This window comes from Taurulus bubalis (assembly GCF_910589615.1).
Source record: "Taurulus bubalis genome assembly, chromosome: 1".
NCBI lineage: Eukaryota > Metazoa > Chordata > Actinopteri > Perciformes > Cottidae > Taurulus > Taurulus bubalis.
The window spans coordinates 32,747,034-32,773,576 of NC_136589.1; the positions used below are offsets into that span (position 1 = coordinate 32,747,034).

The 26,543-nt window shown below is 41.6% G+C and overlaps 1 protein-coding gene across 1 annotated transcript; it reads right to left on the reverse strand.

Moving 5' to 3' along the window:
• Window positions 1–522: 522 nt before the first annotated feature.
• Window positions 523–24,666, reverse strand: kcnab1b (potassium voltage-gated channel subfamily A regulatory beta subunit 1b; the record flags this gene model as incomplete). The annotated part of the gene is made up of 14 exons (XM_079217551.1): window positions 523–612; window positions 707–795; window positions 940–1,060; window positions 2,586–2,680; window positions 2,782–2,902; window positions 3,465–3,550; window positions 7,944–8,030; window positions 10,380–10,423; window positions 11,973–12,017; window positions 13,097–13,141; window positions 13,587–13,666; window positions 14,324–14,361; window positions 16,042–16,085; window positions 24,452–24,666. 14 exons carry the CDS (start codon window positions 24,664–24,666, stop codon window positions 523–525), a joined length of 1,200 nt encoding a protein of 399 aa, XP_079073677.1.
• Between the last annotated feature and the right edge of the window lie 1,877 nt (window positions 24,667–26,543).

A 26,543-nucleotide genomic window follows, 5' to 3' on the forward strand; every position in this document is an offset into this window, starting at 1 on the left:
TAGTTTTGATGTGGACTGCACTACGAGCTTATGTGATACTCTGTGGACAATAAGTGCTTTTTACATGTTCTTTTCTTGATTCAATAACGCCTCGTTCAGAAAATCATGACTGCTTGGTAACTGGCACATGCTCGCTCTCAATCAGCTTGAGCTTGACCGTGCAGTATTCCATTTCACCATTAATCTAATTTTATGATTCTTTCAATTTGTGGTTCAGCAGCTCGTTGGAGCAGAAGAGAATTTCGCTGCAGAAATCATCTCCCTGGATCTTCTAACTGTTGTTCAGTCCAGTGGTCGGCTACTATAGCTGTAGCATGCATGTTTTGTCAATAGCTCACTTTACAATAATGAGTACTGGTCCGTCTTCATACAGACGAGGAGCCAAGCAGAACACCTTAAGCAGTCACACATACAGTCATACGCGTACACAAGCACAGTTGGGCACACACTTCTGGTGCCATGGCTGTGAGAAGTGAGCTTGGATAAGCGTTTGGAGCATAGTTCACTAAAACAGGGTCCATCCTACTGGTGGTAGTCCTTTTTACTGTGAGGACAATTTCCCAGTATATGGTCCACTTCTGAGCCAATGCCTGCCGTCATCTTTGGAATTACCTGCATGGGGCACAACACGGAGCACACTGTTGGACTGGACCAAATAATGGAATAGTAATTCAGTATCATTCAGGCTCAGGAAACATCTTTATACCTGAATGGCTCCCAGGTTCTCTGTTAGCTGGCTTGGATTGGAGGATCCCAGCAGCACTGAGCTCACTCCCTCGTTCCTCAGGCACCAGGCTAAGGATCGGGGATAGAAGGAGTTTTTACAGCTGTTAATTTCGTATCAAGGTTTCAGACAGTACGAAGAGAAACACAGAATTGGGGTGTGAACAATATTTCCCTTGTTTTCTCTCGCAGAAATTGAAAGTTGAGGGTCCTTACCTATGGCTAGCTGCGGCAAAGTACATCCGAGCTTCTCCGCAATATGAGTCAGTTCCTTTAGCTTGGCTTGTTGTTTTCTCCCATCCTCACTCATTATTTTCTCCCTCAACCACTGGTATGGCTGGAGGAGCAGAAGCAGAATCAGAATAAGAATTATTTCTCGAAATGAGGCAGAAATAACATGAACCAGTTTAATTGCTGGAGTTTTTGGATAAGAGTCAATTCTCTATTTCTTTCAATCTTTCTTGAGATCTCTGAGAAACAATTCAGAGCCTGGGCTTTCAAGGTTTCAAGGTTTATATGGAACGGCCAAAGGCCAAGAGTCAAATATAAAACATTACAGATTGGGAAAAATAAAGGAGGCTTGTCACAACCAAACCGTAGGGCATATTTCTATGCAGCTCAAATTAGACCAGTACTCTATTGGCGTACCAACGACTATGAAGCAAAATGGAAAAACCTAGAACGATACATAGAAGGAAGGGAAATTCAAAGCCTTATTGGAGACAAAAATATAGCAAACGATTTACTTGAACAGATGCATTGCTGTCACTCGATTTACATTAGAGATGTGATTCAAATTGGTAAATTTAATTATATATAAAATAAAATTATAAATTAGAAGAAGAACTCAGGCTTCTACGATGGATAGCCTATGATAGACATTTTATTCCAGGTACTCTCAATCAGAGGTTTAAACAATGGATTCCATTTGGAATAACAGCAAAATGCACAGTAATTAAAGATGGAAGTGTTGTGAGTTTCCAGGAGCTGAAAGACAAATACTAAATTAAATAACCAGGACCACTTCAGATATCTACAATTAAGGGACTTTTTTGACAGAGAAATAAAACATAAAATGAACATATCAACCATATATCAAAATCTGATGAAAAAATTAGGAAATACAACATTTTATGTAAAACTGAAATGGGAACAGGAACTTGGTGTGAATATTACAGAGGATGAATGGTCGAATATTTGGAAGACACAACATTCCTCAACATCTGCGCGAACTTGGAGAGAACACTGTTGTAAAAATATAATTAGATTCTTTATTACTCCCCAAATTACAAACAAATGTCTGTCTATTGATCAACCATGCTGGAGGAAATGTGGGGCAGTAAATGTAAACCACTCTCATGTATTTTGGCTATGTCCGGAAATTGTACAGTTCTGGGGAAAGGTCCATATGGTTATTGTCAAAATTCTGGGCTGTGACACACCTAAGTCCTGTATGTTCCTATACTTTGGTAATATGACAACAGACACTGTGTTAAAGGAAGACAGATATCTGCTGAACATTCTGCTAGCAGCTAGTAAAAAGGCTATCACAAAGAGATGGCACACAATAGAACCACCATCACAAGATGGATGGTTGAACATTGTGAGTGAAATATATGAGATGAACTGTTAACTCACAGAATAAGAGCTCAAGAGGAGCAATGTCGTGAGAAGTGGGAGAAATGGACGATGTTTACACGTCAACAATAGAGAACAAGAGGACTTGTCATGTTTTTGAGAGGACAGAGAAAACCAGACCCTTTTTGTCATTGTTATTATTGTTTGTTTTTCATTTCTGTATATATGTTTTTTCTGTTCGCAGTGAAAAGGCAAACAATAAAGTGTTTAAAAAAAAGCTGTACCTTCATTGAGGCCCTGGAGGATTCTGGGACACCATTCTCGTACTTCCCAGTGATGATTCCACAGGCCAAAGGTGACCAGGATACCACACCCACACCTAAGGCAGAAGAAGAGCCACTGAGCAACAGGGTACACAATCTATTGCAGCACTAAATCTGTTGACAAAAGCTTGACTTCAGAAACTTGCTAGAGACCTACCTATCTTATGGTAGAGCTCTGGCAGCTGAGTTTCCACTTTGTCCCTCTGGAAGAAGTGATACTCTGCCTGCTCACACACTGGTGGAATTAAATTAAACTGTCTGGCCACAGAATATGCTTCCTAATTGAATATGAAGAGGGAATAAAAAAGAAACGGGGAAATGTTAATGAGCTAAAGTACATGTGCAACTGTTGTGTTTGAGGATGTTTTTTGGGGGTTCTCCCGCTCCTCTTTGTATGGCATGTGTTTCAACATATCAGATCATTTGGGATTTCCTTGCCCCCTTCTAGGAATATGTGTTGATAGCTTCAGTGGTGTGAACAAAATAGATATCTAGATATCCTAGAAGATATCCACTGTGCTCTGTATCATTACAGATGTATTCTCATTTTTGTCGAGTGATCAGAAAGTTAGGTTAGAATTATGTCATCTTTAACGACATTTTATAAAACTATTCTGGAAGATATCTGCCTTTGTAATTGCTTTGTAGTGGTAATTTAGACAGAACATTTCAAGTGTGTTCATGATATTAAAAAGTTATGATTACAGGGATACACAAAAGGCAATGATATCAATATATTGCCAGCCTTAGATAGAACCAGGACTCTTTTACAGGCTTTGTATTATTTCTTTCTCTCGTGTTGCTTGCTAGAAGATACACACCTTTTTTTAAATCACTCACCATGATCTCCATTGCGGACCACCGGGATGTCCCCCAGTACATGGACATCCCCTGGTTGATCACATGAGTCATCGACCTCACTATCTCTGTAAAACGAGCAGATACGTATATTGTCAATAATCAAACAGTGGGTGGCGACACAATCACAACTTTTATATAACCCGCAGGAAAACCATTTTAATACAGTTCTCATAAAACACTTGGACAAGGTTTAAAGAAGACTACAAGAAATCCAGAAAATCCTTTATGTAAAACTGGCACCTCCAGGACTGCAAAAACACAGATGCTGCTTGAAAGGTATTCAGCCTCTTTGGGAGAAAGGCTCGGGTGTTTTTAATCTCATGTATAAACAGATATATTCTTTGCTGGGATCATATGATTTCATATAGCCAAACGCTGCAGGGGCTACATGAAAAGGCTCAGCCAACCTTGGCAGAATGTTGCCTGTGCAGTTAAACAAATCATAGTTACAGCTCCAAGGGCTGACATCAGCTACAGTGGCCTTTAGTGGGTTCTGTAGGGTATTTGTGCCTGGGTAAGTAATGGTGGGTGGAATAGTGGATAACCCAAATCATATTTAATAAAAGCTGCTGTGATATTCTCTCTCAAAGGAGTCTTTAACCAAGGGCATCTCCCATCTCAGGAGGAAATTCTGCTCTCATTGTGAATGTGTGCCTGCTGATGTGTGCACACATTCTCCAATTACTGAAGAAAACAACAACAAGGGGATAACGTAATTAATGTGATTACTTTAGTTGGTTATGATTAGTTTATAATTGCTAGTTTTGGTCTGCAGTTGTACTTAAAATGCATTAATGAAACATCTGCTGCATTAAATCAATGTAAATTGTGAATGTAAAAGAAGAAGCGGGGACAGGGGGGGGGACTGTGAATGAGGATGAGAGATGAGACCAGTATGTGATTAAAAAAGAGTGATTCCTTTTCATCAGTTTCATCCTCTCTCTGGACCAAAATGTAGCTCAGTGAGAGACAGAGAGCAAGTGCGTGTGTGTGTGTGTATGTGTGTGTGTGGGAGCAGGTGGGAGGGTGGAGGGGTAACAGAGCATCTGCTCTGCAAGAGGGGGAGGGAGGGACTTTGAGTAATGTAAGGACAGAGGGAAGAATTGCAAACCAAGTTAGGAACCTCAGAGACGTATACAGTTCATAAGAGTTTGTGAGTACTCGTGCCATCCACCTCAGGGACTTGATTCACAGCAACATATGTTCATGCATATCTACTGGCCATTCTGAACATACATTTTCTATTCACGAGTCCGAAATGAGTCATCGACTCCAGCACCAGATGCTCACACACTGAGCAAAGTACTCAGGTGAGATATTCAGCACTCACATGAACCCACTGCACATGCTCAAGGAGGATGATGTGGGGAAAGTTGTGGGAAAGATGTGCACTGTATTAGCATGCTCCTGAATTTATGAGATTGGTGAACAATTATGAAGATCACTACCACTCTCACGTCTGTCCTGGCAACGCGTAGATACAGACAGCAGCCAGTCTGGCTCTGTCTCAAGACAATTACATTTGCCTGCCAGGACCTCTAAAGCTCACAAATCAAAATGCTATGTCTCCTGGAGTTGGACAGGACTCCGGTAAGTTACTGCCCTGACTAAGAAATAGTCAGTGATATCCATACGGATTAAACAAACATGATCTGACATGTTAGTTAGTGACGTTTGTAGGTGCTATAAGGCCGATGTGTGACCTTTACATAGAACTCAGAGAGCTATTTCTCCTATTTATACTAAATGTGTTTAGTATAAATAGGGGAAATAGCTCTCTGATAAGATAAAATAAACCATATTTTATTTTATTTAGCAACAGATATGAGAGTGATATCCAATTATCATCTAAAAATGTCCAACTATTCCTTTAATTCACAATTTATTGGCACAAACATGTATGTCTTGTGTTGTATGGAAAAGATAATTAAACAAAAACATGTTTTTTTTTGTATTGTTCAGAACTAATTATGTAATGTTTGATTGTTATAGTGTACTCAATAAGATATGTGTTCTATCTTTGTGTGAGCACATGCATGAAATGCATTCCGTTTGTGTGCAAATGTACAAACTGCCAATATCAGCCCGTCCTTGAAGCTTCTCACACGAGCAACACTGCACTGAGTCAGGAACATTTGGACAACTTTAGCCAGCAGGTATCACAGTGCCCTTCTGCAGAGTGAAGCGAGGAGTGTGGAATAAATCTTTCAGCAACACAATTAGATGTCCATATTTGTCTGGGAAGGTGTCTTAGTAGAAGTTTCGGAGTCTATGAGATGCTTTACCTGGAGGTGGTACGCATTTTAAAGCTAATTTTTAGCTAATGTTTATTTAATGGCCTGCTTAGTGCTATAATCGTGGGAAAGAAGGTTTTTAATGTGGAGCCAAAATGAAGATAAGTATTGAGGTACTGAGTGGGAGAAATGATTCTGCATGCTGCGCTTTAATGCTGAACATTTGAGGAAAGAGGTGATATCCTGGCACTTGAAGGATAACCAAAGCCTTCCAGTCAGGATGACCGGATGGCTTTGGGTTTGTGTTTAGTATGCTGTGGCAGTAGCATTTAATTTGCTTTTAGCTGGAGGGCCTGTTACAAAGCATATTTATTGATTTCTGGTCTTTTCCTTCGCCTGTGTATCCCATTCTTTATTCACTCTGTCCGCAGAATTTTCATATTAAGATGATTGAATAGATACAATGTCTTGCATATTGCTCTGTGAGGCAGAGGCTGAGTGACTGGAAAGCAACATTGCGTTGAGATTTGAACAGTTCACTCTGCAGGCTATGATATGCCGATTAAAACAAAGAGCTGACAATGGTACAGATGCTTTTCCTTGAGGCACATTCTCGACATGTACTATAATGTGAAAGCTTTGCAAACTACACTATGACATGTGAGATGAAATTCCAGCTAGGCCTTTAACCCCTCGGGGAAAAACTTCTATACAGTCTCATTACTATAAGGGACAGCTGCAAAAGTAAAGAGCTGGAGAGGAAATGAGAGGAGGCTTCAATCCAGGAAAGGAAGGTGGACGTTGGATATTTGTGACACAGGTTGGGCCTGTTAGACAGGATGTAAACCAAATACAAAGGCAAGAACAAGTAGGGAAAAGAGAAAGAGAAGTGGAAGCGGTGATGGTAACAAAGCGAGACTCTGCAGCCATGACATCACGTTTTTTTGTCCCCAAGGGGACACACGTTGTCTCACACAAAGTCGAAAGCAGTTAAAGTCACAAGAACAACATACAAACACAAGTTCAATGTGAATGCACACACACACACACACACACACACACACACACACACACACACACACACACACACACACACACACACACACACACACACACACACACACTTGTTCCTACTCCTATCTTAATACAACATTTGGAGCAAGTTTTTTTTTGTGCCTGACCCCTCTACACAGTGATTTATGACAGTGGCCTTGCTCCACTATAATGAAGGATGAAGAAAAGGTGCACAATGTTTTACATTGATTAATGGAGCAACTGTGTGGCACAGCTGCTAAAAGCAAAACAGCCTATTTATCTTTATATTTGTCAGTGCGTTTTCATCCACCATCTCTTCCTGTGCAGTTTTGATCATCCCGACAGACTCTCCTCTCCATCAATCAATCCATCAATCTGATTAGACTTTTCTACATCAGTTGTCAATGGTGAATTGACTTTATCTGCAGAGACAGGCTTCTAGAAGGTTTGATGGAGCAGGCTGCAGGGTCTGCCTGCCAGTCCCCAGTACCACCAGCGACAGCAAGGCCCCGAGAACAATAAGTATGACAGATTGACCTCCCACGGTCAGCTGGCTCACAGGGGAAATATTTTTGTGAGCCCAGTGGGACTCCATCCTTTCAGCCAAATACAACTTGGGGACGAGGGTTAGGACTGGATAGAAGAGGGGCCCAAGTATCTGTGATGGCCACACACAAAGGAGAAGTAATGAGGAGAAAACTGGAAGTGCGTCAAAGAAATAAATGGCCACATAATCGTGGATGTGTGGGAATGGCAGCATTAGCATGTTAAAGGAATGGAGCACACAGTAGAGCTTGTATCTAGTGAGACCATCCCAAAAATACACCAGTTTCCCCCTAGGGGGGCAGATAATCCTGCTTCTGAAGAACAGGCAGGGCTGGGAGCGGGTGTAGCTCAGAGACCCTGTGGAAACTAGTGATCCCACAGAGACGGAAAGAGAAAGAGAGGGAGAGTGCCAGACCAAAATAGAGGATGAGAGATCAGGCAAGCTTGTCAGATTACTTGAAATGTGCGTATGTCAGTGGGACACACACACACACTCGACCACAAAGACAAACCCTATTGGTCAAAGGCAAAGGTCACCGGTTCGGTGAGGCCAATGGCCTTGTCTGTATTTCTCACCTTCTCATGTTACAGAACAACATGCATTGTCCCTACCAGCCCACAGGGTCTGGACAGAATCACTTACCCTCCATGGGAGTGTTGCTGTCTGGCCGGTTTGCAAAAACCACATCCACATACTCGAGTTGCATCCTCTGGAGGGAACCCTTTAAACCTAAAATGAGAGGAAAGAAGATGTTGAGAAAGATGTAAGCAAGTCAAAGAAAGAAGAAAACAGTCAAAAGGAGTCATGTGCATTGAGCCTATTTGTTGCACTGCTGGAATAGATGTGTTACCAACAACAGCGTTGACACATCAATACATATTTCTAATTTCCAAAATGAGGATTTGACACCCTTATAACTAAAGCTGCAACATAGCCCAAATAAGCCCTGAATGAATACTCCTCCTAATACCTGTGAACCAAGGAGACTTATTACTGTATCATTTGTTCCTTGACACCTTGTTGGCCTTGACCTGCAGAGGAAGAGTGATACTCACATGTGTGCATGTATCACCCTCCAAATCTCCTTGCTATTTATTCATGTAGATAAGAAATAGGAATGAAGTTACACTAAAATTAGATAGTTTGAAGCATACTTAAACCAGCAATATTCTTTCTGCCACCATGATGAGTATTGCTGTTTTTAAATAATTGTGATGGTTGCTACCTCAGAGCAACACTATACAAAAACAAAACATGTGTGCTAGTTTCATTTTTTTCATTTAAACCAAAGCAACAGGTTAAAGGACAAACAGGGTGAGTGAGATCCTTGGGGATTTAAAGTCATGCTCATAAACATGGCAAAGGGACAGTTGAACACATGTGACTCAAGGCCTGCCAGCTGCATCTGGCCTCGCACATCTTTTGATTCCAGCTCACACGTGGATCTTAGTTGTCATTTGCCATCTGGCTTACCTAGCTGGGGTCATGCGGGACTACAAGTTTGAATCACAATGAGAGTTTTATAAGGTTAAACAGTGTAAATTCACACCACAATCTCTCAGCTTCCGGCTCTATGTGGAAAAAGCCCCGCATCTATGCAAACTTTAATCTTCGTCATGTAAATTAATTCTGTTTTGACAGGTGGGGAAAGAACCCAAAAACTCAATGCTGAGAGGATGATAAGAAAGACGAGGGATCAGAGAAAAGGTTGTGCGTGTTTCTTTCTCTCTCGCTCAGCGTTTGCGGGAAGTGAAACACTGAACGTTGAGCAGAGGATAAGAGATGACAACAAAGTATTGTGAGCAGATCAGCCCCCATTCACACACAGACAACCAGATGAAAGATGAAAAGTGAACACGGGAGACTGTCACAAAGGAGGACAGCAGAGCAGTAGAGAGACAAGGCAAAAGACACTCTTGCACTCTTGAATATGTGTGAGCGTGCATGGCAGATTAGTGCCAGAGGCTTCATCATTGCCTGCTAATCCCAGCTGAGAGTTTTGCTCTCCTCACCGACGTTCCAACCGCGTCTTCCTTCCTCTATCAACTGCACTCCCGCAATCCCAGAAACACCCATTAGCCTACATGGATCCTAATCGGAGCCTGCAACGTCATCGCGAGCAGTGTCTGCTGTCTCGTGGATTAGCTGGAATTTACTGGCTGAGAAGGAAGTCTATTTTTGGAGGTGAGAATTTTTTTTTTAATATTGAACCACAAAGTTATTCTACTGGCATATTCAATGAATAATGCATTCAATTATGTGTTCTGTGAAAGTCTCTTTGAAATTATCAAGGAATGTCTTTGTCCTGTGAGTAAAATGGTAAACACATCAGCTGGTTGCTAGAGAGACTTTGACTCTTCCTTGCACCCCACAGTTCATCAGTGCTGATCTCTGCTATTGATCATTAAGTTTGACACCCCATCATTCCAAGTAAATGTAATTTACTGGCCTGTGGTGGGATGCACAACCAGGAGTGAGGATGATGGCGTCAGCAGATGTTTAAATGTATCACCCTGTGGTGAAATGTGCCACACCAGTAGTGGAGAGGCACTGCACCATTTTCTAATCATTATGGATGGCACCTATCATCTGGACTGGCTTTAGCTAATTGATGGAGCCACCTTTCCTTCCACTTTTTCAGTATGTGTCCTTCCGAAGTCTAGTTCCCCTCCTCCTGTTTGGGGGGAAAGTTTCAGAGGCTGCGGTGAATGTTAATAACGTGGAAGAGAGCTGAGTCACTGCAGGAGGTGCATTGCTGTGCAAGGCAATGACTTCTAAAAGAGGAGAGGAGAGGAGCGCTGGAGGATACTGGATACATTTTAGTATATTAGCTTCTTAATAAGAAACCTGTAAAGGCATTACAACTAAAAAGACTAAATATCTGTTTAACATACATAACACAACATTCAAATTCAGCTGTGTGCACATGCCGATAAAAATCGAAGAGCAGCGAGGAGACACAGACAGAAAGAATGAGGGGGGAGGAAAGGAGATAAAAGAGGGAGATGAGTGCAGCGGGACTCCGAGTGATGGGGTGACGTGAAGGACGAAGTAGAGGAGAGAAAATCGACTTGTTACCTTCAATTATGTGTTTTCTGTTGAGGCCTCTCTCTGTCTCTGCTCTGCAACAGGAGGGAAATAAGTGCATGTCACACACATGCTGTCACACATTCATGCATATAGAAAAACTCTCATGAATGGAAGCAGATTAAACAAGCCAAACAATAGCCTGCATAACAAACAAATCACTGCCCGCAGCTATAGAACAAACTGTGGAGTGTGTCTGTGTGCACAAGGCTTGTTGTCACTGTCTTGTCATGATCACCAGTCCAGTCCAGGGCTTCGGTGAGACGCAGGTGCAAATATACTGGGTCAAAGAACTGGATAATCACTTGGTGGGAAACATAGTTGTACATTTACTCAAGTAAAATATTTATTACAGGTTAATTCAAATTTCAACTTTATACTTATATTCATAGAAAGTGATCTAGTGATCATTTCACTAACATATAGTTTTTATAGTATTGTAACTTTTATGTACCACCTGGAGTCCAAGTGACTTTGTGTGACGACATTAAAATGCCTCTTTCAGATCAATCACTTAAAGCACTCTGAAAGAAGCCATCCAGTACTTAATACATATTTAGCTAAGAGTACACTTTTGAATTCAGGACATTAACTTTGAGCCACTTTACATAAACAAAAAAACTAACAGCACCTTATGAAGTTGTTAAGGCAAATTAGTTAGCATACAATTGCACACCTAGCCAACGAGGAGCAACATTAGCAACCATTTAGATGCTAAATATGAGTCCAATATTCACTCTCCTTATATATCTGTATAGGTGTCAAAACAGTGACAATGTGAAGCTAGAAAACTGGAACACCTGCAAATCTCCAAAACTGCGCTTCAGTGATCTGTCAGTAGTCATTTTCTCATGTTCGCCTGCATTTTCCTTATACATTTGATTCCTTTCTTTTCTTTCTGTTCCAGTGTTTCGCTCTTTGCTCAGTCTCTCTTGTCCGTGCTTACTTTCACACTTTCCCTTTTCTTCCGCCCTCCTTCCTGCGGCGTTCCAGCCTGCTTAGGGTTATAATAATGTATTACAAACACTAAAAAAATGCTGTCCCTCCTCCATTTTTTCATGTTTTCTTTGTTCTTTGTTTTCTGTGCAAACAGGTCTGGACTGATTTGGTATCTTGATAATCGTCTGAGAGAATGAGTTTAGATTACATTTTCACAATCGCACCTCCCCACTCTACTCATCATCTACATCACATATTGAAAAGAGAACCAGTACGAGCCTGAAGACTTTTAGAAACTGAGAGAATGTCACTAATGCAGACTGAAAGCAGAATACTTGCATGTCAGAAGAAGCAGATATGACTGTTGGCAGTTTGGCAAGAAAGTCTGAGGGAAAGTATGAAGGGAATTAAGAGGGGATGAGAACATGGCTATGTTGAAATTTGCGTGTGTGTCACTCATTTTCCGAGTGTATCCTCCATGTCTGTGCGCCTGTGGGTTTTCCAAAAATGATCGAAGCCATGTCTGTGTGGCTAATGTTGTAATGTGCAGCCTGTTGTTGGTGAGATAGCCCCAACATCTGAGGAGGAAAGAGGAAGACACACATGCTGGTCGCCATACACACGCTTGCATGCACACACACTTACTTTCCTCCCCAGTAAAGCTTTGTGGTGATCACCAAGCTGGATCTCCTGAGGGAAGACAGACAGACAGACGCATCAAAAGGTCATGAAAAGGACTTGAAAGCTGCTGTGAAAAAGATGCGTATGTCAGCATGTCCAATGGACATTCAACTGTTCTCTGGTGACCTTTAATCCTGCAGTGGGAAATGGCAGATCAAACATGTAACTTATCTAGTTTTAAAAAACGCAGAAGGAACCTTTTCTCTCTGAACTTCACCAAGAAAGCTGCCTGACTATAAAATCCCCCATGCTTGGATGATCAATAATTGAAATGGATCCAGAGTTGAGGCAGAGAGTTGCCATGAGTTGTTGAGAAGAGTGATAGACACAACCAAGTCGTATCACTGCGTGTGGCAGTGCATGCAGTATAGATGTATGAAACTGATATTTTTTGTGGTGTAGATACAAGGTCACGCTCACCAGCATCTGCTTGCTATTCAATTGTGAGTCACTTGTCCGTGACTCACAAGTCTTTTACATTGTTCCATTTAGGCATGGATATTTGAGTGAATTAAAAGCTAAAATATTCTGCACCTTCCTCTGCTTTAATTTACCATGTGCAATCCTTGAAATCAGACCTACATGAACAAATTAAGCAGAAGCATCTTGCCCACACACACACCATGGTGCCAAACTTGTTGAGCTGTTTTTTCATGTTTCAGGCGTGTATCCTTCATTAAAAAAAGGGAAATAGATCTAAAATTCTTGATCACAAGATAATTGAGGTAATGAGAAAGACAATAGAAGTCTGTTTTTACAAAGTCATGCTTATTTTCATCATTAAACATTATACCTGCTAAACATCAACATATTTGCGTCATCTAAAACACAACTTCACAGAGATGACTACTATGTGAAGGTGCCTAAAAGGACAGGGACAACTGTTTTTGGACAAAATCATGTTTCAACCTTTGTGGCAACTGTTTCCTGAAGGGCCTTCGCTCACATGACATGACAGTGCCACCATGCACAAAGTCAGACATAAATAAAACATATAGATACAGATTTTTGGCCATGCAGTGTGTACATACATAATCTAAAATCCTTTTCATGGAACACATTTAGAATCTTAAGAGACTGTACTTTACCTCCAGCACTTTTTTTGTATGATGTTTCCCAGGATTATCTCCGCTCTGCAAAGAAAAAAATACACAAGAAGATGATGAGATTATATCTCAGGCTGCCATTTCTCTAAGAGCCTGTAAGCGTGACTGTTATCTGACACACATCTACAGCATGAATAGCTGATTCAATATCAGCAGGAGTACAAGATAAAGGATAAACGGCTGTATTGTATGCCTGGATTTAACCCGCAACCTTGAAATTAATATTCATCCCCATACACCCAAAGTCTTTCCTGCAGTTTCAGCGAGACAATGTCCAGGCCTACAAAGTTAGATTGAGCTATGAACATAATGGGGAGATTCCAGTGATGAAAGAGATTATGTAGATCCCTTTGGAGTCAAGCTACCTTTCATTTGTATGTCTCATGTGAATAATTCCTGGTCTGGGGCTAAACCTTGTTAACATTGTGTGTCCTACGGGGGGAAAGGCCATAACAAATCTGAGACAACTCACTTTCCGCCAGAGTAGACTTCAGCCGTGTCGAACAGGTTGACCCCGCTCTCATAGGCAATAGTCATCAGCTGCTCTGCCACCTGATACAGACAAGAAGAATTTCCCCTCACGGACTTCAGTGTGGTATGATATACAACTATAAATATGACCCACATATACTCTTCAAAAAGGATGGGCTGGGAAAATTCCCTGAAGAATCTCAAGTTGAGTAAATCTCTTGAGTAAAAACTGCCCGGCTGCTTGTTGATTAAAGTTGTTTACTGCTCAATAAATTTCCCAGACTATTCTGACCTAGTTTTTGTGCCTGCAGTTTATTCAGAGCCATACATGGGAAGGCCAATTTTGTCATGATGACTTTATTTTTCTGTACTCGGCTCCTGTTTTTTTTTTTGTGACTTTGTTTGTTTCTCTGTGTGTCAGTTAGTCCCAGTGGTCATCAGGCAGTGATGAGCTGTCTTCAATTCAGTGGCATCCTCCCTTCAAGGCCGGAACAGGGCACTGGAAGTGGTCTTCCACTTAGTAACTTGTGACTGGGAGCAATAATGCTTGACCACTTGGACTTGGTATAGCTAACAGGGACTTAACAGCCTGCTGTGATACAGTATCAGGAAACTGGTAATGGAATGATTACTAACAAAATTGCTCACTAGTTGTATTTGCAGGGTCTAAAATAAAGAAAGTCAACATGTCTTCATGAGCTGTGACAACTGAATGATGGATTTGACATGATGTCTTACCTCATCGGAGATTTGACCTCCAAATGTTATCCATGTGCCTGTTGAAGGAAACATCAAAGTCAAAGTATTTGGAACAAACTGAAAACACCTTATGTAAACCCACACTCACATTTTAGTCATGCATTAATTATCATTTTGACATTTTGGCATGGATACATGACAAAATGGCCTCGACCTGAAACATCACAGCCAAATGTCAGGGTTGAGTCTTAATAGGCTGAAAGAAAAAATTGTTCACTGCCGTATGAGTTTCTTGTGAGTAAGATGCTTATGCAGACTAAGAGAGACAATGCTAATTATAGCTTGTTTGAAGCTAATTAAAGATGCTTGTATTAAGAGTCCAAATATGTCTACCGGCGTCCCATAGGGATCTATACTGGGAACACTTTTATTTGATATAATATTGTTCATTCAAGATTTTGTTGATATCTTTCTTGTTTTCCAAAATGTTGGGTTTTTTTTTCTTCTTTTTTTTGCACATTGCACATTTTAAACAGATGAAGCTTTAAATTCAAGAAAAGCAATGCACATGAAGGGTTGTAGTCAAGTGCTGATCACTGGAAGTAGACTTCTTTCAAAACTCTGACTCCTTTACATGGTTGTAACTACTGTCCCTGTTAAATACAATAAAATAAAGAAACATGCACAGACTTCACTGATAGACATAAGACTATTCTTGCATATCGATAAGCAGATAGATATAGATATACCCAGCGTCTCTTCTCCCTTCAACCAGCATAGACTGAAGTTTTTGTTGTTAGAATTATTATGTTCACCTTCTGTTGTCTGTTCTGATCCTGTCACATGCAGCTTTATTTCATCCCCCACTAATATGAAATAAGGCGGAGGCTGGTCTTACATTTGTAGCCAACTGCACCAGAAGGGTAGCAGCAGATCGGTGTAGGCTTAGCCTGATGTTTCTAAGATGGAAATGGTCACATTGAAAAAAACTCCATTGAAAATGTACCAGTTTTAAGTGAAATTCTGTTTCCTTGCTCCACCCTATGGAGAAGATGGGTGGGGAGGAAACGTTGTAAGACTGGAGTAAACAAATGAGAGTTTGTTCTCTCTGCAGCTCACATGTTCTTTGATTTCATATCTATGTTTTATTCTTTTCTTACTCATTTTCTTCTCATCATTTCTCAAAGCTCAGTTTCAGAAATACACCTCAAGGAAACTTGTCATATCCTTTGGCTTAACTTTTCTCTTCCTCAATCTTCCCTCTTGGTTTCAAAAGGGTTGGTGCAGACAGGCATTTGGCAAAAGCTAAGAGGCTTTATAAGTAATAGTTGTATTTAAGCTCAACAAACTCTCCTGAATAAGGGTTCAGATTTAGTCTCATGTCATGTGACAGGTCCTCCTAAAGTTGCCGCCACACCACACACACACACGCACGCACGCACGCACGCACGCACGCACGCACACACACACACACACACACACACACACACACACACACACACACACACACACACACACACAGCCCTATCAAGATGTATTTGTTTACCCTCTGGTGTACATTGAATATGTGTGATATTTTAACTTGTTTGCTGAAACCAGCTATTAAATTAAATATTACCAGGAAAAATATTAACACAACAGCTTTGTGCCGTCTCTCACGACTCTCCATAGGAGTGAAAGATGCATGAGGTTTAGAATAGGGTGTAATAATAGTTTGCACTTGGATGCTGATGCTGATGCTAATTAAATGTACTCACCAAGCCCCAGACAGGAGACACGCAACCCAGATTTCCCCAGGTTCCTATGAAGAAACGTGATAAAAAAAAGTTTTGTTCAGGCTCATACAAATGTGTCATCATACAAATGTGATTGCAATTACTGTGCTGCTGTATTTTGCTCTCGGCGCAGACATATTTTCTGCTGAAACAAAGCCAAAATATATCTTGTTTCCACATCATAACTTAAGAGACTGAAATGAGATCACAGCAATTTTACTATTGTGGCGCTTACAATACAGGCAAAACAATAAATCACTTGTACTTGCAGTATGTAGTGCATTAATTATAACGTTCTAGCTTGTCATGTTTGATCGAGAGGAGAATCCCTGACTGTGAGGGTCACCTTTATCACACCTGCAATCATGAATCAGAATTGGGCGATTACAGTTGATTTGTTTACATCAATATGAATCCAACCTTTTCTGGAAGAAGATTGTGGGCCCCTAAAGACCCTAAAAACTATACTCAGAATTGAAACAAATCCCAAAACTGCAATGGGGAGTTTGTTTCTCTTTGTTTCTCCCCCCTAATCCCTTATTCAATTACCTCTTCTTCTACTCAGAACCGTTGACATCCTCCTGCAGCAGGGAGCACTTCAGTCCTCTATTGTTTTTGTCGAACCCACAAAATGCAGTTAATGCTTGCTCTCAAGCACTGAGGTCATATCAGCATTTCTCAAGAGAGCTCTTCACACTCTTTCTTCCTCTCCCTATTCCCATCAACCATCTACTGTGCAACGGTACACTTCCCAATTCATGTCCTGGATAACAGATCATTTACATCCAGCTGATCTGCGGCAATAATGCGGCACTTTTGGCTCTCATTAACACAATGAAAGTTCTTGCCACCATCCACTTAGAGTCTCAGCGCTCCATTTCCCATTTTGTTTCACAATCTGTGCCACATCATGTCCAACTGAGAGGGGAACTCATGTGAAATGTGTGTTTGATGACATAACACCAGAGATGACAACAAGAGTCACCACAGGGGTCTTCCCACAGAGTGATGTATGTGGACTGTAGGTGAAAAAACCCTGCGTCAAGGTGATTCACAGCCCGGCGAAGGAAGCCGTCTGAAAGCAAAACGCGGTGACATCGAGACACATTCGTTCAACAAAATACACATGCACATGCAGAGCCGCTGTCACAAGCGACACCTTTCATCTCGAGCGGAGAATTTGTCCAAATACTTATTTCTTGACACAACCTCACAGTTTGGAGGATTGTACCTTCTGCTTGGTTTTGCAGGCATTCACTCATTACAACAAATGAGGCCGTAAAAAATGCCAGCAGTGGTTTTCTTGTGCTTGACAACTAATGGCCCGTGCACGACAAGCTGAAGGCGGACTAATCCGAGCCTGTGCTATGTAACCGTGCCCTCAGTAAATTAAATTAAATGTTCAACATGGGGAAGCGTCAGCCATCGTGTCAGTAGTTCAGACGAGTGCCAAGATGAAAAGGATGAAAAGACATAAGAAAAAGTGTTTACACATAAACACTTTCTTGATACATTTATGGGCTCTTTGATGTACTGTATATTAAGGCACTGAGGACAGCGTGATAGGAGATCTCTTTGCAGTCACAAATCGTGGGATGCGTTCTTGTCTCTGATACGGTGGAGGAATTTGGATATTGTATCCTCCGTCTCTCTGATGTATTATGGAGTGAGAGCTCAGATCCATGAAATTGTGGGGGGGGGGGGGGGGGGGGGGGGGCTGTACAGCAGGTTAGACGTGTTGTACTGACTGAATCTTTGTGTGTGTTCTGTCGGGGTGTTATTGAGGGCAAATCGCACAGATGATGAGGGATGTTCACGGCTGCATTTATTGGAAGCCGCTCTGGGTAAAGCATCTGCTTAATCCCTGGAATAGTTTGTAAACTGTATATACCGTTTTCATGTTTACACTGACAAGTTGATGCACATTATCTCCACAATAAACAATCTTGCAAGAATGTTCCATTTCCAGATAGTGGTCGGAAAATTGCTCACTTTATTTTTGGAGATCCTCCATACGCTGTGTTTACAGGGTTTGTGTGATGTTCTAAATGCATTTAAGATGTCTTAATGATAGCAGAAGAACGGAGCTGACGTTCAGCTGGCGGAGAAGCGGCCCCGCTGCTGTGTTCTTCAGCATCGGCCATACCAGATTATTAACCACACAGCCGGCTGTAGCACATTAATAGATCTGTCCAGGTTTGGTAAGTGGGTGCAAGCAGAGGCACGTTGTTAAAGGTTAGAGAAGCTAATGATTCAGGGGATTACGGCATGTCATCAGCAACAAAAGAAGGAAAAATAATAACTTTGTGTTTAGGAGAAAATGGGTAGAGCACGTGGGAGAGAAAAATAGGGCTGCAGAGGCACAAGTTCTTTATATATTATTTTGTAAATGATAAAATAACTAAGGAAAGGAAAACAGGCCGATACAAAACTGCACATCAACAACTTTGAACGCCAGTGAGTGTGGCTTGGACCTTCATGCTTGGATGGTGCCCAAAAGGAGCCTTGAAGTAAAATGACAAATGAGTCATTTAAAGACGCCCCCTGACACAAACCTGTCACAGCTTATGAACATCCTGTGACATCTGGCTTAATTTATTGTGTGGAGAAATGACCTCATATTGTGGGAGGTTTTGTTTTTTTCTTCTGAGGAAAGCACTCATTTCCTGGTATTGGATTGCTCAAAATCAATATTTGTAAGCTTAAACTTTTCAAGATTGTGAGTATACAGATAAAACACCTCACTCGCTGGAGATTAATGCAGACTAAGAAAACCCACACAAGCAAACCTTGATGGGCAGAGGGATTAGACAACGCCCACCTTCTCAGCTCCCACCGCTCTCCTGATACCAACCATACAATTATTCTGCACAGGGTAGAAAGGCGGGTCATATTCGAAATATATCAAAGCCAGGGTCCTTGTGGGTGGGAAGAAAGTAGGGAAGTGAAATCAAGCACTTTAAGGGGAAAAAAAATAATAGCAAGAAGAGCTCCAGCAGAGTTGCTGGGGAAAATAAATCACTGATGAAGCCTACAGGCCTCATGGTTGAATCCTCACCATTGACAGAAGACAGGAAATGGATGGAGAAGAGAAGGAGAAAGAGTGCTATAAAGAGAGACAGAAAAACAAGAGACACTAGCAACAGACTGAGGCTTGCATAGTTGCAAGACCAAGCCCCAAGTCTAAGCAGATCAAACGCCCTCTACAGATAAAGCATTCTATATGACACAGGGTGGGAAATAGGAAATGACAGCCAGCTCCCTACAGGGCACTGCACAATGCGCATGTTTGTATAGTGTGTGTGTGTGTGTGTGTGTGTGTGTGTGTGTGTGTGTGTGTGTGTGTGTGTGTGTGTGTGTGTGTGTGTGTGTGTGTGTGTGTGTGTGCAATGAAGAGCCTGGACATGACTTTCTGCTTTGTTTTTCCACAGGGCCAAAGTCAACATTGTTTTCAACTTTTTCATTCTTAAGCAGTATATACAGACCATCACATGCATGCACACAGTGGCATTTTTTACCATGCTGTGGAAGGCTATTCAAAACGCTCTGACATTTGTTTTTATTTTTTCAAACCGATGGTTAAAGAATCTCTCACAGAAAAACAGTATTTTCAACAGACACGCATGATTGAAGCTAATGGCCTGTGGGTTGATTCTGTGTTGAAAAACATGTGGGCAGATCTGAAGTGGTTGATTCAGAACGTTGTGGAGAGCTCAGCAATGTGGGAAACAATCATGTCATGATAACTGGAGAACCTTCATACAGTACTGATAGAAAGTATGTCACGGTATCTTTTTAGGTTTGATTTATGTTCACCATGCATTGAAATGAAAAAAGCCAAACTGAAAAGAAAATTGTATCTGCATTGTCAAATATCTTAGAAATGTTTCCAGAGAAAATTAGATAAAATAGTTGCTTTGTAGTGCTATCGTAACAGCAATTACGATATTATACAATACATGTTGTGTATCGATGCAGTAACTTGCCATCCCGAACTTCTGATGCAAACTGGCTTTCTGTTGACCTCAAAGCATTTCTGTAAATTGGCTGTTGGTTGTTTTCTGTGACATTTGACAAACTTAATAATAATAAAGAGAAATGAAGATTGAAGAGAATGGAAGATTATTTAATAATTTACCTTTTCCAGCCGAGCCAACAAGCATGGTCTGTAATTTACATTAAATGTATTATATTAGTACTCCTGTTATACACATGTAGCAGCAGTGTTTTCTTTCACTTCCAATTATCTCTGTGACAGCAGTCGGTTTACAGAGGCCCATTAAGGAGAAAAAGCTAACATTTCATTTGCTATTATAAAACCATTATGCTCACAGAAAACCATTTTAATTGTGACCTTTGATTAAAATGCAAAATCCATGCAAAACGTCCTGGCTGTTTAACTGGGAGTTTGGGCAGATCTTATCCTTGGGGGCTTGTTTGGTCTTTAGGAGCTCCACAGGGCTCCTGTTGTGCAATACCCCGGCTCATATTATTAGAACTACACGTCACAGAAGAACGGCCGTGACATGAACTGAAGTGAATGATGTTGGAACCTAAAATACATATAATATGTTATTGAGTGCTGATAAAGTTTTTTGATGTATAATGAAAAGCTCAACCACCTCAGAGATCTGGGTACACTCTCACACCAAACAGTGTGTCTCTGAGCAGTATGATGGACTCCATGAGCACAGACGCGCATGTAGTCATGCAAACACACACGCATGTACGCACACAGACACCTGCGCATGCACACACACAAACCCAAAGTTTACTTCAAAAACACAAACACATGGAGAGCAAAAAACGAAGCCAATTATGATTTGTGGTGCAGCATGAAAAGAGCCACAGCTGCAGAATAATATCTGTTATCTTTCTTTGGACAGACGGAGGTTACATCCGACCTCAAAACACAGCTATTAAAAAACAGCAGCCCTCTGTGTAATCTTCAATCACACAAGCCCCCGTACACCTTGTCTAAACCCACTGAATGATTTGTGGTACAAAGAAAAATGCAGATTTCTTCCTGAATACATGCAAAAAATGCAAAAAGAATCTGCAGTGTGTTCCCTGCCAAACTATTTAAAGGCCTCCTCGACATATAACAGCAACAAAGAACTTTCCGCTTGACAATAATATACTGCATGTCATCAGTCATTTTTCATTTCTGAGATCTGAACAGAAGAAACCCATCCTCCGCTATCAATGATTTAGGTGACTCAGGAGAAATGATAATGTCACAAAAAAGTCACTTACACCAGTATTTATTTGCTTTCATTTATTTGTATTTTTGCTTTCAGGTTTGATAGCCCATTGGTTTATAAAATGGAGATGTTTAATTTAAAGGATCAAGCTAAAGGCACAGCACAAACTCGAGCATCCAAAAACTTTCATTCAGCTCGACTGTGCAACAAGTATCTACTACGGTGTAGTTTGTGTTCATTGATATGTATCAAAATGAAGTAATCAAACTGAAATATGTCCAAGCGCAATGTCAAGGGTTTTAAATGATTATGGAGGGTATCGTATTATGAATTTATAAACTCCTGTGGTTTGATCACATTAATGGAAAAAATAAATGCAGGATAGCGATACAGTATTTTGCCATGCCCTAATTTCTCATGCAAACAGGCAATTCTGAGGTCACAAACAACCTCCACGTTAGGCATTACTCACACTGTCAACGCACAGATGTGTACACAGCAGAGAGGGCCTGTCTCTCTGCTGGCCACTGCTAAAGCCTGCATCCGAAGGAACTGACAGAAAGGATTTTTGCATGCCCATCTGCAGCGCAGCTCTGAACCAACCAAGGGGAATCTTCCCCTAAACCGCCTGGACTGTCAAAAGGCCTTCTGCTGCCTAATGACCGTTGTGAACTTCAATCCAGGCCACCGATGGCTCCCTACCAGGAACCAGAAATAATCTGCACAATTTGTGAAGCCAGTAACAACCGCATGTTTTGTTACATCACACATTTTGGCCAATATGCATCCTTGTTTGTGAGTTTGTACATTATTTTAAGAGCGAGAACAGCATTAAAAGGTTTAGACTATAGAACAATTAGAGCCACACTATATTTGGCAAGACCATATATATCGCCATGACAACTAAAATGCTGCGGATGGTGGTATTATTAGTTTACGCTCGTTCGCTCTGCACACGGCATCTCCTGCTTCAACTTGCTACGCCTTCAGATGTTCTAATTGCGCAGCCTCAACGCCACACACATATACTGCACATATATGCACTCATGCATGTAATGCAATGTACCAAATGCAAACGCCCACACACACAAACACACACTCTTTGCAAAAATGTGCTTTCATTTTCGTTATCACGCAGATTTAGTTGCAGACCCGGCTTCACCTCTGGAGAAAGTGTCCGAAACAATTCAAGCATCTACTTCAGCCAGCTATGAGTCACTGGTTTGGAAAGAAAGGGAGGCAGAGCTACAGTACTGGAAGAGCGAGGCAGAGCAATTATAAGACAAACAGGAAGCAGAGAAAGAATGTGACAAATTAGATATTTCATCCAACATTTGCTTCTCTGTGGTGAAAATAGGGAATTTGCTGAGGGCTTACAGGAAGCTTTACAGCTAACATACTCCACCTGTTTTTAGAAGGAGCGACAAGGACGAGCAAATCCCCCGGTTATAAAGCAAAACAAACATATTTTAGAGGCCATGGACTTTTAGTCAGTACCGCTGACCAATTCCTCTCTCAGAGAAATAGAAGCAACAGTGAAACAAGCTTGGAGAAATGTGGTTTCTTTGTTGGTTGCATCTGTGACTGTAAATATAAAAAAAACAAAAAACAAACACAACACAATTTCAAAATTAATCTTCTTGGTTAATTGAAAAGAAAATCTAAATGCTGAACCAGTTAACACATTAGAGTCCCCAGCTTGTTTGGTGCTGGGGAACAGATTGAAGTGTGCCATTTCAATGTTGTTATGGAAACGAGATGAGATTGTGAGACAAGCAGACACTTACACATTTAGCTGCTCCGCATCCAATCTGTCACGATTCTGCTAATTGCCTCTTTTCTGTGAACTGACCCGTGTGCCCCAATTTTCTCTTTCATTCACTCTCTAATTCTGCCTTTTTTGTTATTTCTGCCATGCATTTCTTCTTTCTAATTCAATCTCTTCCCATCATCCCCTCCATCACCCCCTCTCAGTCTCTCTGTGCGTCTCTCTTGAGACCATGAGCGAGGATGTCACCTTCTCCAGTGTGAACTGAACACTTCTATTTTGCTCCGGAGGTCTGGGTTAGGAGCCCACTTTTTGAGATGAGAGAACAATGTTTACCTTTGTTACTACCCACACACACACACACACACACACACACACACACACACACACACACACACACACACACACACACACACACACACATACACGCAGAGCTGTACTGGCACAGCTCTGCCCGGCTTAACTGTGACACTTCCCAAAATGTACTGTATGGTCACGGCCAGTTATAGAGAGCTATTTAATGTCTATAAAGCATCACCATTTAGTTACATTTTCTCATGCTGAACCGTATGGTATCCATACTGTACTGCAGCATCAGCTATACTCCCACATTTGCCACAAAGCCCATCAAACCCGCTCTGCATAGACATATTGTTGTCAGTAAAACAGCTCAGCACCACTATCTTTAGTCAGCTTCATTGTGAGAATTTCAAATTTGTATTTTTCTCTTATCTGCACATGTCGACGGAACTGCACCACACTGTATGGTTATTATGGTTCATATGTGGTTTTCATGATATAAGTATGGTAATATCTTTGTGACAGGTCTTTTCTTTGTTTTTGTTGGTCTTTTTGTGTGATTGAATTATATTTATTTCCAGGGTATTATCTAAATGCAGTAAAAGGTGTAATTTGTGTAACCTTTTTTGTGCTAAAATATGCTTGAAAAACATATTTCATGTATTTTTATCTCTCATTAACACATCATAATTTGTCGTCTCCCCTCAAATTACACGCAATTCAATAAAACTCCAAACAACCTTTACGGTCCCAGATCCTATTTGCTGTAACTCTGTTAATTGTGGTAAAATCATAAATAGTTGCCAATAAATCTGCATCCTGGAAAAAAACTTTTTATCTTCACACAAACACATACCATCCCACTCATCACCTGTCATTGCTCATATATCCTTATTGTCTCCACCAGGGCTCTTTTAATTTATCTGTCTCTCCCCTCATTTCAGGTATCTTGTTTTTCTACCATTTCTGGCATACTATATTGTGTCATTCATATTCACTTATTATGTAGATTTTCCACACTGGGCAGGCAAAAGAAAAAGAAATTAACTAAAACTACGGACACCTCCTCCTCCTTTCTCACTCTTCTTTTTCACACAATTCCCACCATCAGTCTACGTACCGGTACTTCATGCCGGTGAGCTTAGCGGTGGACTCCTTGAGGTTGTGGTGGTAGCGGTGGGTGAAGGAGCCCAGGCTGCGAGCTATCAGGGCCACGGTGCGGAAGCGGGCTCGGGCCTTGCTGGCTGTGTTGGGGCTGCTGGCGTTCTGCTTGCTGTGCTCACCATTACGTGGGGCCTTCAGCCCGTGGTCCGTACACGCAAAGGACACCTGCATGGCTGTTGGCAAAGGCCACGAGAGCTACTCCAAGACAAACAAGGCTTTGTATGTGTCCTTGTAGTACGTAACGGTCTTTTTCTCTGTCCGTGGAACTTGGATTTTGTCCTTGTTGTTCTTATGTGAAGTTTAAAGTCAGTGGTCCAGGCCAGTTCTGCCTGGTGCTGCTGAATCTCATGTGGAAATCACAAGCAGGAAGGATGGGAGCATGAGATTGTCCAGTTTCTTTTCGGAGGAGAATCTCAAGCTGATGTTAGGTCAGAATTGGACATAGCGGAAATGCAGTCCTGGTCAGTATGTAGGGAGTTGAGACGGGGATCCTGTGCCGGTCTGACTCCACCTGAATGTATGAGAGGATGGAGATGGAGGGAGAGGGATGAAGGAGAAGAGGCACTGAATGAGTCGCTGAAAGAGTCACCCAATTGAGAAGAGCACTTGAGAACATGTGTGAGGGTAAAAGGTGTGAGGAGACGAGGACAATGTTCTGCTAAACCATGAAAGAATAGAAAAACCTGTGAAACCTCTCTGTATTCTCTTTTCTCGTGCTGTTTTCTCCTCTTTAGTGTTTTCTGTCCACACCTCTAATCTGCTTTGACGTGGAAATATGAAGAATGAGAGCAATTCTGCCCTAGTTTTGTATGCCTTTCTATCAAATGTGTATCTTTCTGCGTCTGTCCTGTTTAATCTTCCTCACCTCCTCCCATTTAAACGGCACTTTTCCTTTCCACCTCAAATATGGTTTCTTGCTTATTTCGGATTAGTCCATTTCTGTTCACGGAGTCTGCCTCTCATTCCTCTTTTAATGTGTTTCTCTTGCGGGTGTCTGGGAGGATTTGTCATGCAGCCAGGAGTTGTGGGTGTCGGGGGAGTGTTTTTCTCCCTCCAACCGTGGTTAAGCCTTTTAGTCAAACACCTGAAGTGAGGAGAGTAACGCTGGACCACCACAATGGCCTTTTGACGCTGTACACATATGCACAAAAACAGGCATTCTTACTAACTCCTGTCACACATCTTAAAAATAAGGTCATGCTTTCACATAAAAAATCAAACGCCTGCAGATTACCACTTGCAAATCTTCTCTGGCAAACAACCGCATTTGCTTCCACTAACAACACACACAATTAAACATGTTCTGACATAAGTTCTTACACACAAAGAGTTGTCTCCGAGGAAACAGAGAAGATATCCTTGATTGACGTGTGCCCTCCTGCAACTTTGAAAGGAATCAACCGTTGTTACACAGCAAAAATCGGCATCCCAACAGAAAGCGGCAACAGCAGCAGCATTTCCAGCAGCTGTCCTCAGATCTGGCGAACAGCCTTGTCCCGTCTCCAAAGTCCCTGAGCAAGTAACACAGGCTTTATGGTCCCCGGCTTTGCAGCAAGAATGCTCTGTTTGATAAAGGGACCCTGGAATGGTAACACACAAGCGGAGAGGAGGAGGAGAACGCAGGATGCATGGTACCTCACTTCAGGGAGAAGAGGACAGATGCAGCGAGGAGGCGAGTAGCAGCGCGTGCTGAGTGTAGAGAGAGAGTGAGCCATGCGCTGAATGAGGGAGAAACACTGAGTACAGGCTGCTGGCTCCGACTGACTGGCTGAAAGAACTGCAGCGTTTTTTCACTATGGCTCCACACACTGAGAGAGAGAGAGAGAGAGAGAGAGAGAGAGAGAGAGGTTCAATATTCTGAATGGAAATCACAGGAGCAGAGTTGAAGTAAGTTTATGTGCGATTCATTCACTTTAGTCAGAATGTCAAAGTGGCATGATGTTACAGTAACCTATATGTAAATATCACAGCTGGTGACGACTTATGTGACATTTTACTTGCGACCCCCTCTTTTTGTTGTCTACCATTACAGTGCATGCCCTCTTTAC